At 42.7% G+C, this 16,400-nt stretch overlaps 1 protein-coding gene across 12 annotated transcripts in view; it reads right to left on the bottom strand.

The window, feature by feature from the left end:
* gse1b (Gse1 coiled-coil protein b) overlaps window positions 1-16,400 on the bottom strand; it is a 627,491-nt gene that overhangs the window by 69,000 nt on the left and 542,091 nt on the right. For all 12 annotated transcript variants that reach the window (XM_072595890.1, XM_072595892.1, XM_072595895.1 and 9 more), the window contains one exon: window positions 8,488-8,687. In XM_072595890.1, coding sequence (XP_072451991.1) covers window positions 8,488-8,687 — 200 coding nt within the window. The remainder of the gene's footprint in view (window positions 1-8,487; window positions 8,688-16,400) is intronic.

Genomic DNA, 16,400 nt, shown 5'->3' with positions numbered 1-16,400 from the left:
ATTGAATACCAGAACAGACATGATGGGCTGAGTGGTCTAAGTCTGATTATGGTCTGATGGAGAGTCCATGGACACTTTGCAAGAAGGACATCATAACTAAATCCAATTAAATATTCTTTGGCTCTTTGGTGCATCTTGGGATGCTTTACCTTGTTAAAGGTGCTATGTAGGTGTTTGTTGTCATTGTTAAACTTAGTTAATGGTCACACATGAATGCTTCAGCAGGTCCCAGCAAATTATGACCCAAACTAGGAAATTGTCCTTTTTGGTCCAGGCCCTGATGAAAGGAGCCCAAACTACTACTTTACTCAGATACAATTCAGTTCTGAAGAAGATACATCCTGGACTCAAAACATTACTTCTGTTTTTCTCCCTGGCAGACCTGCTGAGTTTCTCTGGCATTCTATGTTTGTTTCAGATTTTCAGTGGCTGCAATTTTTCGCTTTGATATGAGATTATAAACCCTTTCTGCACAGAATCAAGTCTGGAAGCTCATTGATGTCAATGGTTACACAACTCGCTGGGGAGTGGCAGCAACCCCATTGAGACATAGAAACTGTAGGAAGTCATTCAGCCCATCAAATGCATTCTATTCATTTCATCTGATTCTGGCTAATTTGTATTCAAACTCCCCACTAGTGCTGAGGGCGAATGAACCTCCTGGTTGTGACTTCGATGATGTCCCGAGGGTTGTCTGAAATGGTCTCTGAGCTAAAATTACCAATGGTCCTTTCTCTCTCTCTCTCTTCCTGTGGTTACTGCAACTTCCTGCCACAAAAGCAACTGAGCGAGCAGTCAGCTGCACAGATTTAACAGAAACAGGAAACGTCAGTTTGAGCAGTTCCCATCATGCATAGTGAGCAGGCAGAGAGAAACAAAATCCCAGTGAGTCAAAAAATAAAGTCCATGGTCAACAAACTTATATCAAATTAAGTTGGTTGAAGTCTGATAATGAGACACTACCAAGAGTTGACCCTCCTCCCCACACAAAAACATCCTGGATATCTTCCTGAAGTGGCTAATCCCCCTGACCACATCTCCTCAGACACCTTTGGTTTAGCATAAGAACACAGGAAAGGAGTAGGCCATTAGTTTATCAACCTACTTATCCACTGTCTGCTCGGGAGAGTAACACAACTAATTGTTATTGTTGTCAATATATAGCTGATCAATCTCAGAAAAGGTGCTTTAATTTCATACTGGCTTCTCAGAATGAAAGCATTGCTTAGAATTTCACAGTACAGAAGGAAACCATTCATTCCACCATATCTGAATCAGCTCCTGAAAGGGCTACCCACCTAATCCCATTCTCCAGCCCTATCTCCATAGCCCTCTAAATTCATCGCTTTCAAATATATATCCAGCTCTCTTTCAAATGGAATCCACCTCCATCACTCTCCCAGCAGTGCATTCCAAAACCTAACAGCGCATTGAGTAAAGACGTTTCTCCTCATCTCATTCCTGGTAACAACCTTGACATTGTGACCGCTAGTTACTGATATACCAACTAGTGGAAACAGCATATCCTTTTGTACAAGTGTTCATAATTTTGAGGTCACCTTTTAACCTTCTCTGCTCTCAGGGCATTGCTCTGCCGGTTTAACTGTCCCATTCGGTACTGCTCTCTATTAGGTGCTAGGCAGATGCAGAGTTCGGAAAGGGGGCAGCAGCATTCACAAATCACCAGGGGCAGGTCGGGATGTGGGGGAGAGCTCCGTTAATGCCAGAACAGAGTAAGCCAGGAGATTCAAAACGAGTGACTATAATGTTGGCTGTTAAAGTGACACCTTAGGGCTGATGATTGCTTTTTGAGAACTTCATGTGATCCTCAACAAACTAGCTGTTCCAATTTGCACTGAACCTCCCTTCGTTTCATGACAGAGTGGTTGTGGCATGTTGTTTCTTTTACTGCCTGTTCTCTTCATGCTGTCCCGCACTAGAATCTGGGAGCATTCTACAAGAGAAATAGAGTTACCTCATACAGCATCCAGCAAGAGAGGGGACACTGCTAACACAGAAATATATAACTAAATGATTTTCTTATTTCTCCTTTTCCTTCTGTTACTTTTAAACATCTCCTTTCTCCTGTGGGAAAGTGCTTGACATCTCCCCATTTGATGCAGATCCACATCTCTCGTCAATAACCTAGCCTTCCCAGACAAAATATGAGAGTGGACCCTAAACCAATCTGGACTGTGGCTTTGGATAAACAGTAAGCCAGCATCTCTTGGTTTAAAATATTTCCTACTTCATGTAGCTCATGTCTCAAAAGGTAGCCAGTTGCCTCTTGTCCTTCCAGCCTTTGTTTCATGCACTGTTTCGCAGTTCAACTAAGTATAATCCACAAGGGCAGCATAACCACAAAGCAACTTAAAAGCATTACCACATAGTTGAAGAGATCAGTGAACAAGAACATTTTCCCAAAATACTACGCCAGTTTGTTCAAAACACAACTTGATTTGTTGCTGCATTCTAACCATGAACAGTATTTACAGTTGAACTGCCAAGCATAATATTGCTGCACCCAGGAGAAGACTAACAGACTGTTTGTGTGTGGCTGGTTTACACAGTATACACTCTGTCACTCCTTAACCATACACAAGACCTTACACAGCAGATTTTAACAGCAACGTGCAGGGAATACAAACAGGGAACCACACACATCGGGCTAATGCAGCTGTCATATGGACTATTTTCAGCGGTTGTCAAATTTGGACTTTTATTTATTATACAAAAGTCAGTGAAGCCACTAGAATTATTCAGCGGATTGGCACCAATGCACGGCATGAGGAATCGCATTTAAGCTGGCTTGCTTTAATTGTAAGATTTGATAGGTATCAATGAGTGATATCTGGAATTCACTGCCACAAGCGCTGCCACCACTGTCACTATGGATTAGACCAAAGCAATCCAGCAGAGCTTCAACTCACTGCCGCAAGAGCTCTCAAAACTGTTGATGGAGAAGATCTCTCACCAGGACAGTGGGCTTCCATGGATAATGATGATTCACACTGATGCTATTTTACATTTTACTGGATCTTTACCTCAATGCTGCTGTGTTGGCGCCTACTCCATCAAGCAGGCTTTAACTCTGACTGTTGAAGTTGGCAAAACAGCCAGTGGCGTTTGGTTTCAGCTTGTTGTGTTAGACTGCCAGACAATGATTGCAACATTGGCATTCTTTTCTTTCGAGGAGACCTTTACATGAAATGGTGGGATAAGGGGGAGGGGTGTTGGGTGGGAATGCAGGGCTGTGAAGAAAGAACTGAGAAATATAACTAATTGGATAGTTCTTCTAGAAAGGCAAAGTTGCCAGAGGCCCAGTAGACCACAGGACTGCTCTCTTATTAGAAAGATGACTGGCAATGGTTCAACCTGACGGTCAACGCGTGTCAATCAAAGGGGAGAGGTTGAGAAGAAGAGCCCTTTATGTTAACCTCAGTTAGTGCACAGATTGAACCCATGCTATTGGCATCACTTGGAATCACAAACCAGCTATCCAGCCAACTGAACGAACCCCCCCCCCTCCACCACTCCCCTCCTTTCAGAGAGCCAGCATGAGTGAGATGGGCTGAAAGATGCACATCAAATGGAACAAAACTCAAGTCTCAAAAATGGCAGTCAGTCAGAGAAAAGAATCATGGACAGACCCACAACCACTCCAGACTGCCCATTCATTTCCTTTCCTATTGGATCCATGCCAACCCCATTGACATTCTTTTGATATGGGCCCAGCCTTCAGTCTAAATGCTAGACTGTTCCACCAATTCATTCTATTTGGGAACTGGATCCTAATGTATTTAAAACAAACTTTGCTGAATGAGGCTGTTTTCATCCTTAGGAGCAGTGTTATTTCTTGTTTGTTGGCTGATTTTTTAGATTCCCCTCTATTGGATCAAGCATTATAACCTAAGAATCGACATAAGACAATAATGGGATAACCTCCAGAGCAGTGCTCCAGCTGCCACTGCAAGTCTCCATACCACAGTCTGACCTCTGTTTCCTTGACCCCCTGAAAGCTAGACTCACATTGTATACACGCTGCACCCATTAGTTCAGTCAAAGCCAGGGTTCAATGCATTTCAGGCAGGAGGAGGTGTGAGTGAATGAGCTTGACATAAACAGAGGAGGGCAGGGAGAGGGCACCAGCTGAGATGAAGAGAGAAATGTGACCATTATGAATTCCTTCAGCAAGTGAGACAGCAGGACATATTAAATAACATGTGTCATACCCTAGGTTTTAGTAACGGGGCAGAGATTACAAGAAGAAAGCAGTTATGGCAAACTTTTAGACTTCAGTCTCAAATGAAGTAATAACTTCAATCCTGGGCAGCAGGAGAGTACAGAAAAGAGTTGAAGACCTGAGAAAGGGCACAGAAGAGATTCACAAGAATGCTTCCAGAAATAGACAGATTGGAGAAGTTGGCACTGCTTTCCTCGTGGAAGATAAAGTTGAGAGATTTGATTGAGGCACTTCGAGACTTACAAGGACTGCACAGAGTAGGTAGGGAGGAACTGTTCCCATTCGTGGAAGGATCAAGAACGGGAAGGCGCAGATTCAGGGTGATTCTCAAAAGAAGCATCAGGGAGAGGAGGAGGCAAATTTCCATGTTGTAAGTGTGCTGCCTGACAGTGTGGTAGGGATAGATTCAATCGAGGGGGAATTGGGTTTTACCTGAAGAGGAAGAATGCACAGGGGTATGGCGAGAAGCTGCAATGAGTGCCACTATGATGAACTGTTCCTTCAGAGCCAGAGGAAACACGTTGGGTCAAATGGTGTCCTCCTGTGCTGTAACCTTTCTGTGATTGTGAAAGTGAACACTGTCAGACTTGAACTGACTCGTGCTAAATGATGCAGCTCAACTCGTTCGCACCAGCAAATGCAAGGAGAGGGTCAAACTCATGTCACAGTCAGCCATGGAGATATCACACGATAGATTGTCAGACCTCGGCTAACTCAGATTCAAGTTTCAATTGGATAATTGCATGGACTCCACAATACGCTTGAGGTAATGCTGTTAAATAGAGTTTGTGGGTATTAGGGTAGTGTGTCACGTGGACAGTATTTCTCTAAAACTGGGCAAAAAGCCGCAAGGCACTTGGGAGAAAAGTTAGTCCTACTCTGTGTAAGCTAGAACACCCTTTTAATGCAGGTATTCATCTGCTTTGAAAGGGGCCATTAACCTGAAATATCAAATCGGTTTCCTGTCCACAGATGCTGCCCGACTTGATGCATATTTCCAGCATATCTTGCTTTTATTTCAGATTTTCAGCATCTGTGATATTTTTATGTAATTCCTATCTCAATAACTCAGCTTCCTGTAACTAGAACCTCCAGTCAGATGGAGCTCATGAGGAAGCTGTTATGAATTGCTTAGAGTGCGTTTTTTTGTCGACATGGCTATTGCACCAAACATCTTTTGCACTTTTATTAAATGAAAGAATAGCCAAAACAGCACTTACAATCTGTACTCAATGGTGACTCAGAGGATGAAATCATGCTGTGTTTGGTCACACATTGTCACATTGAACCCAAATAAAGGTCAGAGTGAATGAACCGATTTCAATGGGAGCCCCTTTTGGACTGGCACTACAAGCAAATGGTGTCCCCTGGACTGGAAAACTCCTATCTAAGGACCAATGTATGAAAATAAAATCATTATCTCTTTTGTCACTGTGCTTGATACTCCTATGTGACCTCTCGCTTTAACTTACTTCATTGAACACACTTACAATCCTTCTTACACATGCATTTATCTAGCTTTTCCTCAAATGCATCAATATTATTCCTTATCTCCAATTGCCCTTGAACTGAGTGGGTTACCTGGGCATGTCAGAGGGCAGTTACAAGTCAATCACATTATAGTAGGACTGGAGTCACATGTAGGCCAGACCAGGTAAGAATGCCAGATATCTTTTCATCCAGAGCAGATACGTAGTAGCTGCCTGGTAACCGTCACTGAAACGAGCTTTTATAATTACAAATGAATTTATTCACTAAATTTAATTTCTATCATCTGCCATGACGGGATTTGAATCCATGTCCCCAGAGCATAATGTTGGGTCTCTGGGTTACTAGCCCAATGACATGAGCACTCTGAGATCACTTTCATAGCTAACCTCTGTGATAGTTAAGGACCTGAGAGCAGAAGGAAGCCATTCGGCCCCATTTGGTCAATAAGATCAAGGCCAATCTGGTTGTGGTCTCAAACGCACTTTGCCGCCTGGTTCCCAGCTTTGCACACCCCCGCAGTGGGAGCATCCCATCTACATCCAGCCTATCACAACCTTGCGTCATCTCAAGGACTTTAATCGTGTTATCTCATCATTTCCCCAGGCTCTCTTTCTTGGAAAGAAGTGCACTATCCTTTCCCCATATTCTGTAACCTCTTGGTTCTGCTGTCATCCTGAAATGTATCTTTATCTGAACTTTCTCCATTATATCCATACACCTCCTGCATAAAGCTAAATGATTGAAGTGATTTGTAAATTAACTGACAACGTTGAACACTGACAAACTATGGAGCAGTCAAGCAAGAAAAGTCATTTCCAATTTTCTTCTTTTAAAGAAAGTGATGAATTGCCTCTTGGTTAACAGTCTTGGGAGCTGGGAGCATCTATGTGGAATTGTATCCATGCACAAGTCAGCACTCCTGAGAACTGACTGGGACGGAGGGGGAGGCTGAAGCCTTCAAGCAAAAGAAGTTCAACACACTCAGGAAGAAAGCACTTTTCTCAATAAAGATTTCACTTCCCTTGGTTCACTGCACTGGAGCAACTGAAGCTGATGCTGCCACTAAAAACACTCTATAAATGACGGTAACATTTGAGTTTAGGAACCCAAGAGCTTTGTAAAATGGAACAATTTACTGCGCCTCAAGAGCATTGGAGCTTCCTTCTCTCCTTTCTGAAGTATTCATATACAGAGCCGGTCCCGGCTAGTCTCACTAAAGCAGCAGCAGAACGATGCTTGCATCTTTTAATTTAAAATGCAATAAATGTCTGACAAGCAAACCGAGAAACTTCGACGCAAGGGCCACCGATAGATTCTTCTCTTGATTGGATTACTAGAATGCAAATCAGATAAAGGCAAACAAATTCTGCTTGCTTTTGGACCCCAGAGAATCAATTATTCTTTGGGAGAGCATAACAAAAACCAAATATTTGCATCCACCGTTTTCCATCAGAATTATAAATGTCTGTTGTGGCACGACTACCTCACTCCCCACCTAGCTCGTTTCATTAAGGCAGCCTTTCAAGCACAGACTGAGACATGAAGACAACATTTTTTTACTCTCTCGCACCTGAACCAATTTGCTTTATTGAGCAGTATCTTAATAAGACAATTAGCTGGAACACTGATTGCTGCTGCTCCCAGTCTACTTGGCTAATAATTTGATTAATCCATTAAGAATGGACTCATGCGGAGCATGTGTTCACTTGCAGTAATGTGGAAACACGCGGGACTCTGAATGTCAGCTTCCCCTTCCATTAACAACATCACACAAAGAGTTAAAACCCTTGAGAACCGGCAACTAATATCAGCATCTCTGAGCAAGTCCGTCTGGAGACTGTCATCTTTTCAGATACATTCAGAGCCTTAAAGCTACCACCATCCTTGGGACATGTCCCCGACCCTGTTTCAACAGCTAATCCTGGACAGCAAACAGGAGCCGAGCTGGTCAGGCTGGAGCTAAGGTCTGAAGATTCCCCCAAAAATGCCCCTCAGTTGGTTGAGATCACACTGCTTTTGCAGGAATTTACATATTGGCTGCCACGTTTCCTACATCGCAACAGTATCTACACTTCTTTAAGTAATTGGCCATGAAATACTTTTAAACATGATCCTGAGGTAAAATGCCCAGTATGGGTTACAGCAGAGAAAAAGATTGGGCCCAACTGCCAGTTGCAAATAAGCAATAAAGGCAGCCCACTGGTACAAACATCAATGGAAGAATCAAATATTAATGTTGACCAGGGTGACCCATGTTGAAAGCAGGTCTTCCTGGGGTTGCAAGGATAAAAACCTGAGCCTGTAATACTCTAACCCTGTGGCCAATTCCCATTCACTTCAAAGGTTGGTGAGTGCAGTTCACTCCTCTTAGAGTCCAGAATCATCATAGAATCCCTGCAGTGTGGAAGCAGGCCATTCGATCCATCGAGTCCACACCAAATGAAGGGTTTTTACAACAATCAGTGGTGGTTTTATTGTCACCATCACAAAGACTCACATTATGATCCAGATTTCATCAGCTGAATTTTAATTCCATCAGCAGCTCCACTGGGATGTGAACCCATGTCCCTAGGAGCATTAGTGTTGGCCCTTTGAATACTAGAATTAGAGTCTCGACAGTGTGGAAACAGGCGCTTCGACCCAATAAGTCCACACCTACCTTCCTAATCCAGTGACATGGCTGTTTCTTCACCATTTTCCCCAGATCCCGGTGGCTTCGGATTGAGCTGCCCGCGATGCTTGCATGTACTCACCTGCCTGCTTTCACTCCGCCAAAGTCCATTAACAGTCTTAGTTGGCGCAATGGTCACCACGGGGGGTGTACTGGGAACGCTGTGACCAGCTGTCGGGACAAGGATGGGTCCAATTGGGCCTCTTTTGGGTGTACTGGCAGGAGAGCTGTGGTTGGTTGCTGGGGAAGAAACCGGTGAGGACTCACTGCTTATTGAGGAACCTGGAAAACAAACAGACAAAAAATGTTCCAAGTAAGTGTTCCATTAAGAGACAGGTTTCCAAAAGCCTCCATTTATGCAGCTAGTTACATTATTTAGCCAGATAATGCATCAGCTATTTTCCATATGGTCAGTTGAAACATGTTATCTGTGATACAAGTGACTCGTTTACAGTACTGATTATGAACACCAACGAGCTATCAACTCTTCAAACAATAAGTGGAAGAAGGAAGAAGGTCTAACATTAAATGCCTCTTACTGCTGCACTGGATCAACAGCTGAGACTACAAATTCTTGGATTCAGAATTACGCCCAACCTCCTCATTGGCAAAAGTGTTTCCAAATGAACCAAATTGGTGTTTAAATGTTGTAATTGAAGCCAAATGTTAGTAGTTAAGGGACATTTATATATCCATTTGGACACAGATCTGTCCCATTTACGGGAATCCAGTGCACCCTGTTCCAAATGAGCAGAAATTTCTTCTTTTGCCTCTGGCCAAGTCTTTCTCTAGTCTCAGTGCTTGAGAGTCCTGTAAGAGACCTACAGGCTTCAAGGTTTAAAATGCAGATGCGAAAAGGTCAGAAGGCATTCACTGGTGAACCTGTTGTTGAAACGGGTTTGCAGTCTGTCAAGGACTAGAAGTGACTTATGTTCCACTTGTAATTGTGTAATATCCATTGTACTCAAGTAAGGAGTAAGTGGATCCTCAGCCAGACAGAGCTGGTGCTTTTACTGTTTATGAAAGACAGCCTCAGGAGATTTTCAGAACAGAGTAATTAATCCGAAAGATGACTGAGGGCTCTGTAAATGTGCAGGTTGCTCCTTCAGACGGAGACTAGATTAACTTTTGAGCCACTGCTTAAGAAAGGATGCTGAGGTTTGTTTGCCAGTAGAATTGTATCTGTAAAACTTGGCAGGCACATCTGCTGCACCCTTACATCCAATTACAATAGCGGGTCCCGTCACCACAACCTGTATAAGGCTGAGTGTTGTTTCTAACTTCACTAGGAAAATGGGAATCTTGGAAGTTTAATTCTGATAACATTCACTGGTGACACTTTCATAGCAGTTAAATAAAGAAAGCAACGACACTCCCGTTAATTCAAGTACAATGAGCCACCAACAGAACTGCATTCTCAGAAACTGAAATTCAAAATCATACACACTCTCTGGTGTGAGGAGGCTGTTACTGCACTCTAGATGGACAACCGTTGATACCAAAGACAATGGAGCTAAATCATTTGCATGGAAAGTAAGGGATATAATGGAATAAAGGGAGTGTGAGAGTTTGTGTGTGCGCACGTGCATGTAGCAGGGAGGTTGTTGACAGTAAAAGGGCAAGGCCTCCATAAATGGCCTCTAAGTGAGCTAGATGGGCTTGTGTGGGCAAGCCATTCGTTTCTGGAACAGGGAACCTGGTGAGTTGAGGGGAAGAGTAGACTCCATTTCTGAAAATGAACAGAAATCTGTTTCAAGCAACATGGAACCTGTGCTCAGTTTCCAGGCAGTTTCATTTACATTGGAAATATGCAGGGAACAGCCGGAAATCTTCGGGCATTTGCTTTGGATGGTTTGTGGGTTTTTTTGTATGTCAGGCTCGGAGGCAGCATTGGATATTTGATAGGAGGAGAAGCAGTGAGCATAAATCACAAACACAGGAAAGAAAATATACCAAGGTAAATAAAACGTAGAACAGTAATCATATTTTCCCCTCACATTATGCTGCTTGAAGTGAGTCACTGTTGAAATGATGTATGATTGACAACTGACTACTATGTCCATTTTGTCTTCAAATTTATGTCTATCTCTCCAAAGAAGTGATTGGTAGTGTTCCATAATAACCCTCTGGTATACTGTCATAGAGATGTATAGCATTGAAACAGATCCTTTGATCCAATTTGTGCACGCTGACCAGATATCCTAAATTAGTCCTAAATTATCCCAATTGCCAGCACTTGGCCCATGTCTCTCTAAACCTTTCTCGTTCATGTACCCATCCAAATGTTTTTTAAAGAGATCCATGCAACAAATTAGGCCTAGACTGGTGTTGTCCAGTTAAAGTCAGTAAGCAGCTACAGCTTGGGCATGGTGAAACCAACTTCGTCACATGTACAAACTTGTTCAAAACACCTATGCCCAGTCATACAACACGGTTACCCGTACTGTGGATGTGTATATTTACTGAACAAATACCTACTGCTATTTAGTAATAACATCTTTGGAATATTAGCAAGAAAAGACAGGATAGACAAAGATAAACTATTTCCACTGGTTGGTGATTCTAGAACTTGGGGCACAGTCTGAGAATTAAGGCCACACCATTCAGGAGAGATGTTAGGAAGCACTTCACACACAAAGGATGGTAGAGGTTTGGAACTTCTACCACAAACAGCAGTGGGTGCCAGACCAGTTGTTTGTTTTAAATTGAAATAGATAAATCTTTGTTAAGCAAAGGTGTTTAGGGACATGGGCCAAAGGCTGGTATATAGAGTTAGGCCACAGATCAGCCATGATCTCACTGTGTGGCAGAAAAGGTTCAAGGGTTGAATGTTTCTACGTAACAGTTTGAAGCAATGGTACACTGCTCTCTGACTCATCACATATAAAAAGAAATGTACAAAAAGATTCAAACTCACTTTTTTAATGGGTGGCAATATGGAGGCCACATGCCAAATAATGGAGCTCGTTCTTTGTGGTTCCTAATGACAAATGGAATCCCCCCAGAAATGGATTCCTGATCCATCATCTGGCTGGTGGCCCAACATATGGGACTACACTATGCTGGACATTGAAGGCCAGTGTAATGGCTGCCAATTAAAAGACAATGGGGGGATGTGATGGTTCAGAGCTGACCCCCATGCCATTCGCACTTGACACTGCACACAGGCCAGAAGGTTTTGTATTGCTGATCTCACACAGCTGCCCTCAAGACGATATTAACTTTATTAGCTGAAGTCAAGTATGAGAAGCTAGTGTGTCCATCATTTGAATTAAAGTAGAAATTAAGATGTTGAAACTTAAGACCAAAATAAAACTGTAGGTACTAACATTGGGCTTGCACTTTCCATCCCTAATTTCAAATTTGCCTGAATTTGACACAAGAGAACTCAAGTGTGAAGCTAGCCTGAAAATCTATAACTTGGGCATTCCTTAAAACAAAGCTGTCAGATGACAGCCCAGCTTGTATAAAGTCCTTACTGAACTGGCAATGTGATGGATACCTGTCGTGACTGCCTCACGATCAAGGTCACATGACGACAGCAAGCCAAGAAGCACATTTCTTTTTGTTTCTCTTCACAGGATGCAGGCTTATTACTTATCCCTAATTGCCCATATTGCTGCGGCCTGGAGTTACATGTAGGCCAGGCCAGGACAGGACAGCAGATTTCCTTTTTTAAAAGGACATCAGTAAACCAGATGGGTTTTCATGACAATTGACAGTAGTTACATTGTCACCATTAAACTAGATTACAGAATGTTACTGAATTCACATTTCGCCATCAAACCTATTTCTCTAGAGTATTATCTGGAGTTCTGGATTTCTAGGCCGGTGATATTAGCAATGTACCACCACCTCCTCCAACTACAATATTGAACTTCCAATCAAGCAACCCCCTTTCCACGAGAAAAAGTTGCATGCACCATCATTTACACTACAAAGTACCCAAAGTTACTCACTACTCAGTTAACTGCACTCAATGTTACATGTATTTGCAGCTGGTCCCTCTTGTGTCAGTCTCTTTACATGCATGACAAGAATGCAGCTTGTTGGATTTCCCTCCAATGTCAACCCGTCGGAAGGATGTGCTCCCTGGTTCAGTTTCAAAACCTTCTCAGCAGACCTGGGCAAATGTTGCAAGAAGCACCAGTGTCTACCTGGCATTTCACTTTCATTGGATGCTCTTGTTCTGCTGTCTTCATCGCAATAGTTAGAAACTACTTTCCTTCTTTAGATTCAATATTAGCAACCTGCTCTAAGAGATTAATTAAACCATTCAAGTCTTCACATGACATCTCACTGGTAGCCCACATTTGATTTGATTGTCAACATTTGACACTTCAGTCGCAATTAGCTCTATCAGCTTCTTCTTCACACAGGACATGCTTCATTTGTTTGATGCAATGACCACCAGGGTGACACGGTGGCTCTGTGATTAGCACTACTGCCTCACAGTGCCAGGGACCTGGGTTCAATTCCAGCCTTGGGTGACTTTCTGTGTGAAGTTTGCATGGTTTCCCTGTGCGTGTGTGGGTTTCCTCAAATAGTCAAAAGATGTCCAGGTTAGGTGGACTGGCAATGCTAAATTGCCCACAGTTCCAAGGACATGCAGGCTACGTGGATTCGCCATATGAAATGCAGGGTTATATGGATAAGATCCATATCTTATGGGTCTGGGTGGGGTACTCTTTGGAGGGTGATGAGGACTTGATGCACTAAATGGCCTGCTTCCACACTCAAAAAATTCTATGAATATTTACAACTTGCCCTTCAGCTTTGATCTTTCTGCTGGCCCTTCTCTGTGAATACTTATTATCTTCCCTTGCACTTCAAAGGTCGAGGCAGATTATCGACAACATGAACAGTTCCTGATGAAGGGCTTCTGCCCGAAACGTTGATTTTCCTGCTCCTCGGATGCTGCCTGACCTGCTGTGCTTTTCCAACACCACTGTAATCTTGAGTCATTTATCAAACTGGCAGATCTGCTCTGTTTCACTGCATTGTGCATAAACCTGTCTGTTTTCCCATGTGTACAGTGTAGCTGTTGATTAGCAGCTAACAACTTCTAAGCAACATCTTCTTCAAGCATGACGTTTTCTTTCCTTCACAGTCACGCTGTCATTGTTAGATCTCTGAGATCATTCTACCTTTGATGAGACCATCTGTCCGATGCTTGAATTCACAGGATTGTGTGAGCTGTGTTAAAGCAGTCCCATACTGACCATTGGGTTCTTCTTCATCGTGAACCCTAATATTGCACAAATTTCATTCATAAGTTACATCCACTTGGGTTCCAAAGTGTGGCTTTCAAAGTCTTGGCTGTCTTTTATTTTCTTCTTGAGAGAGAGAGTTAGGATGGAATATACTTTGTAACAGTTTCTCTTATTCAGTGATAAAAGTGTATTTATTTGCAGATGCTCTGGCTTGTTGATTAAATCTCTTGCAATCTTGTGGTTTTGTCACTGTGAATGAAAAATCTGCCAGTTCTGTTTCATATCACTCTTCCTTTTGACTGGAGCCAGGGGATGAGGGTTGATAGCCAGTAATTTAGCCTCAGCCCACTTCTTCATTCAGCCTTGCTTTACAGTGGCTTATCAGCTTCTAGCAGTTCTGAACATTTCTGTCAGCTTTGACAAAAGGTCAGTTTGACTTGAAACATCAGCTCTTTTCTCTCCTTACAGATGCTGCCACTCCTGCTGAGATTTTCCAGTATTTTCTTTTTTGGCGGCTGAACATTTCTGTGTTCCTCTTTTAGTAACTGTGCTTCCAGACAGCTCTTCAAAACTCAATCTTAGTTCCACTTCTGGACATCATCTAATGAGTCAAGATTAGAGTGGTGCTGGAAAAGCACAGCAGGTCAGGCAACATCTGAGGAGCAGGAAAATCAGTGTTTCTGGCAAAAGCCCTGATGACGTGGTGTTTTCCAGCACCACTCTAATCTTGACTCTAATCTTCAGCATCTGCAGTTCGCCATCATCTAATAAGCTACAATGACCGAAGTCTTGCCAGTCCTGTCTTTATTGAACTGGCTGTAAGATGGGTGGGTGCCTGTAGCCTCATGGCATGGGTCATATGGTTCATAACAGGAATCTAATCCACCCCCAATCCTGAAGGAGGGATACACCCAAAACGTCGACTTCTCCACCTCCTGATACTGCCTGGCTTGCTGTGTTCTTCCAGCCTCTTGCTTGTCTACCCAGGAATCATTTTAGCACCATATTGTATTTTCCTCTAAACACTCCTAGCCTGTCGGAAGTGATGGAGCATACCGCACAGAAGGGGGTCACTCAGCCTATGCTGTTTCTTTGAAAGACCCATCTGCATTGGTCCTATTTTTCTACCTTTCCCTTGCAAGTGTTATCTTTTAACTTACCCAATGCTCTTGTAAAATGTACAACTGAATCTGCTTCCTCCCATCCTTTCAGGAAATACAATCCAGATCACAGCAACAGCCTTGTCACAAAGACCAATGTACAATGCTAGTTAAATCAAAGCTCTAACAATTGGACCTTGGCAGGCAGTATCGTTAAGTGCTCTTAGAAAATTAACATGCTGGGGCATCGAGGTGCTTTTTTGGACATACTTTATCTGCCATTTTCAGTCTGCCATATTGTCTGCATGAATATCAAAGGGCAAACTGAATCCTTCATGAAGTGTGAACTGCTTGGTTCTTTCGAGAAATGAATATCTGCTTTGTCTCATCTAACACGACTATAAGTACAGAGTTGAAAAAAACCTTACAGCTTAGCCAGAAGATAAAAGGGAGTCATGTAACAGGGTTGTCCACATGTAGGTAATTAATGAGGCCCAGTATCAAACACATCTCTCGATTCACCTCTGTTCTGTGTCTACCTTGAAATGGATTGAGTTCCCCTGGGATATAAAGCTTTTAAAAACATTATGTGTGAAAGGATAGATTCTGCAAATCCAATGTGGGGAGCACTCAAGAAAGTCTTAAACAAAAAAAAATCATAACATTAAAAGGAACTAGTTGATATCAGTTCAGAAGCCTGGAAATTTATCTTGTCAGTCCAAGGTCAGCAACAATTAGCAGACTAATCCCCTCGGGTTAAAAAAAGGCATTATTTGAGTCTGTGATAGCTTAACAATCAATACCATTAAAATGGGAGCAGAATTTAAATGATTCAAAAGGTCTTAGTTTATAAGTTTAATTCTCAGTGCGTGCTTCTGGAAAGGACATGAATTGCTTAATTAACCTCCTTCTTACGGAAATAAGGCAGTTAATTGAACAAATTTAGATTAAAAGTGACAGATGCAGAGGCGCAACCAGCAGCTTTAGTGTTCATCCTGCACACTACCAAATATGTTCGATTAGCAGGCTCTGAAAGACAGAAACACTTCATCAACCAATGACTTCCCTTCAGTTATATGTCCTTGATCGCAGCATCCAGGCAGGCTCTTTGGGGCTTTTGCATTGTTGTGGTAGTGTCCCTACCTATGAATCAGGAGGTCCGGGTTCAAGGCCCACCCGCTCCAGATCTGCGTCAGATCACATTTGACCAGGATTACTGAACATTTCCTAAAACAAAGCAATTATTGGGTGATGTTCTATCCCACATACATTGAACCAGTCTTCTATGGATATTAGTAGCCAATCTGCTCAGTCAAGCCTCCTGACTATTTAAATCGAGGCTTATCCCAACGATTAGGATTTCTTACAATTCCCTTATTTCACAACTGTTTATTCCACATGGTACATGTTCTGAAATTCAGAGTCAGTTGGCTGGATGGCAGGTTTGCGATACCAAGTAATACTCAATTTCTGTTCTAGCTAAGGTTACCATGAAGGCAAGTTGGAAATAAGGATGATGCGTTTAGAAATACGGAGAAATCGAGAGTTTTTTTGAGGAGAGAGAATGATGAAGGTAAAAAAGAATGAAAGAAACAGCAGAAGGCACATAGCCATGAACAACATCAACCCAGATGGAAGCCAAGCAAGGAGGAGCAGGTGGAGATTTCTGGGAATCGGGTCGA

This window comes from Chiloscyllium punctatum, chromosome 26, assembly GCF_047496795.1.
Source record: "Chiloscyllium punctatum isolate Juve2018m chromosome 26, sChiPun1.3, whole genome shotgun sequence".
In the NCBI taxonomy this organism is placed as follows: Eukaryota; Metazoa; Chordata; class Chondrichthyes; order Orectolobiformes; family Hemiscylliidae; genus Chiloscyllium; species Chiloscyllium punctatum.
The sequence above is the reverse complement of the archived record's forward strand: the minus strand, read 5'-3'. Positions and strand labels throughout refer to the sequence as shown.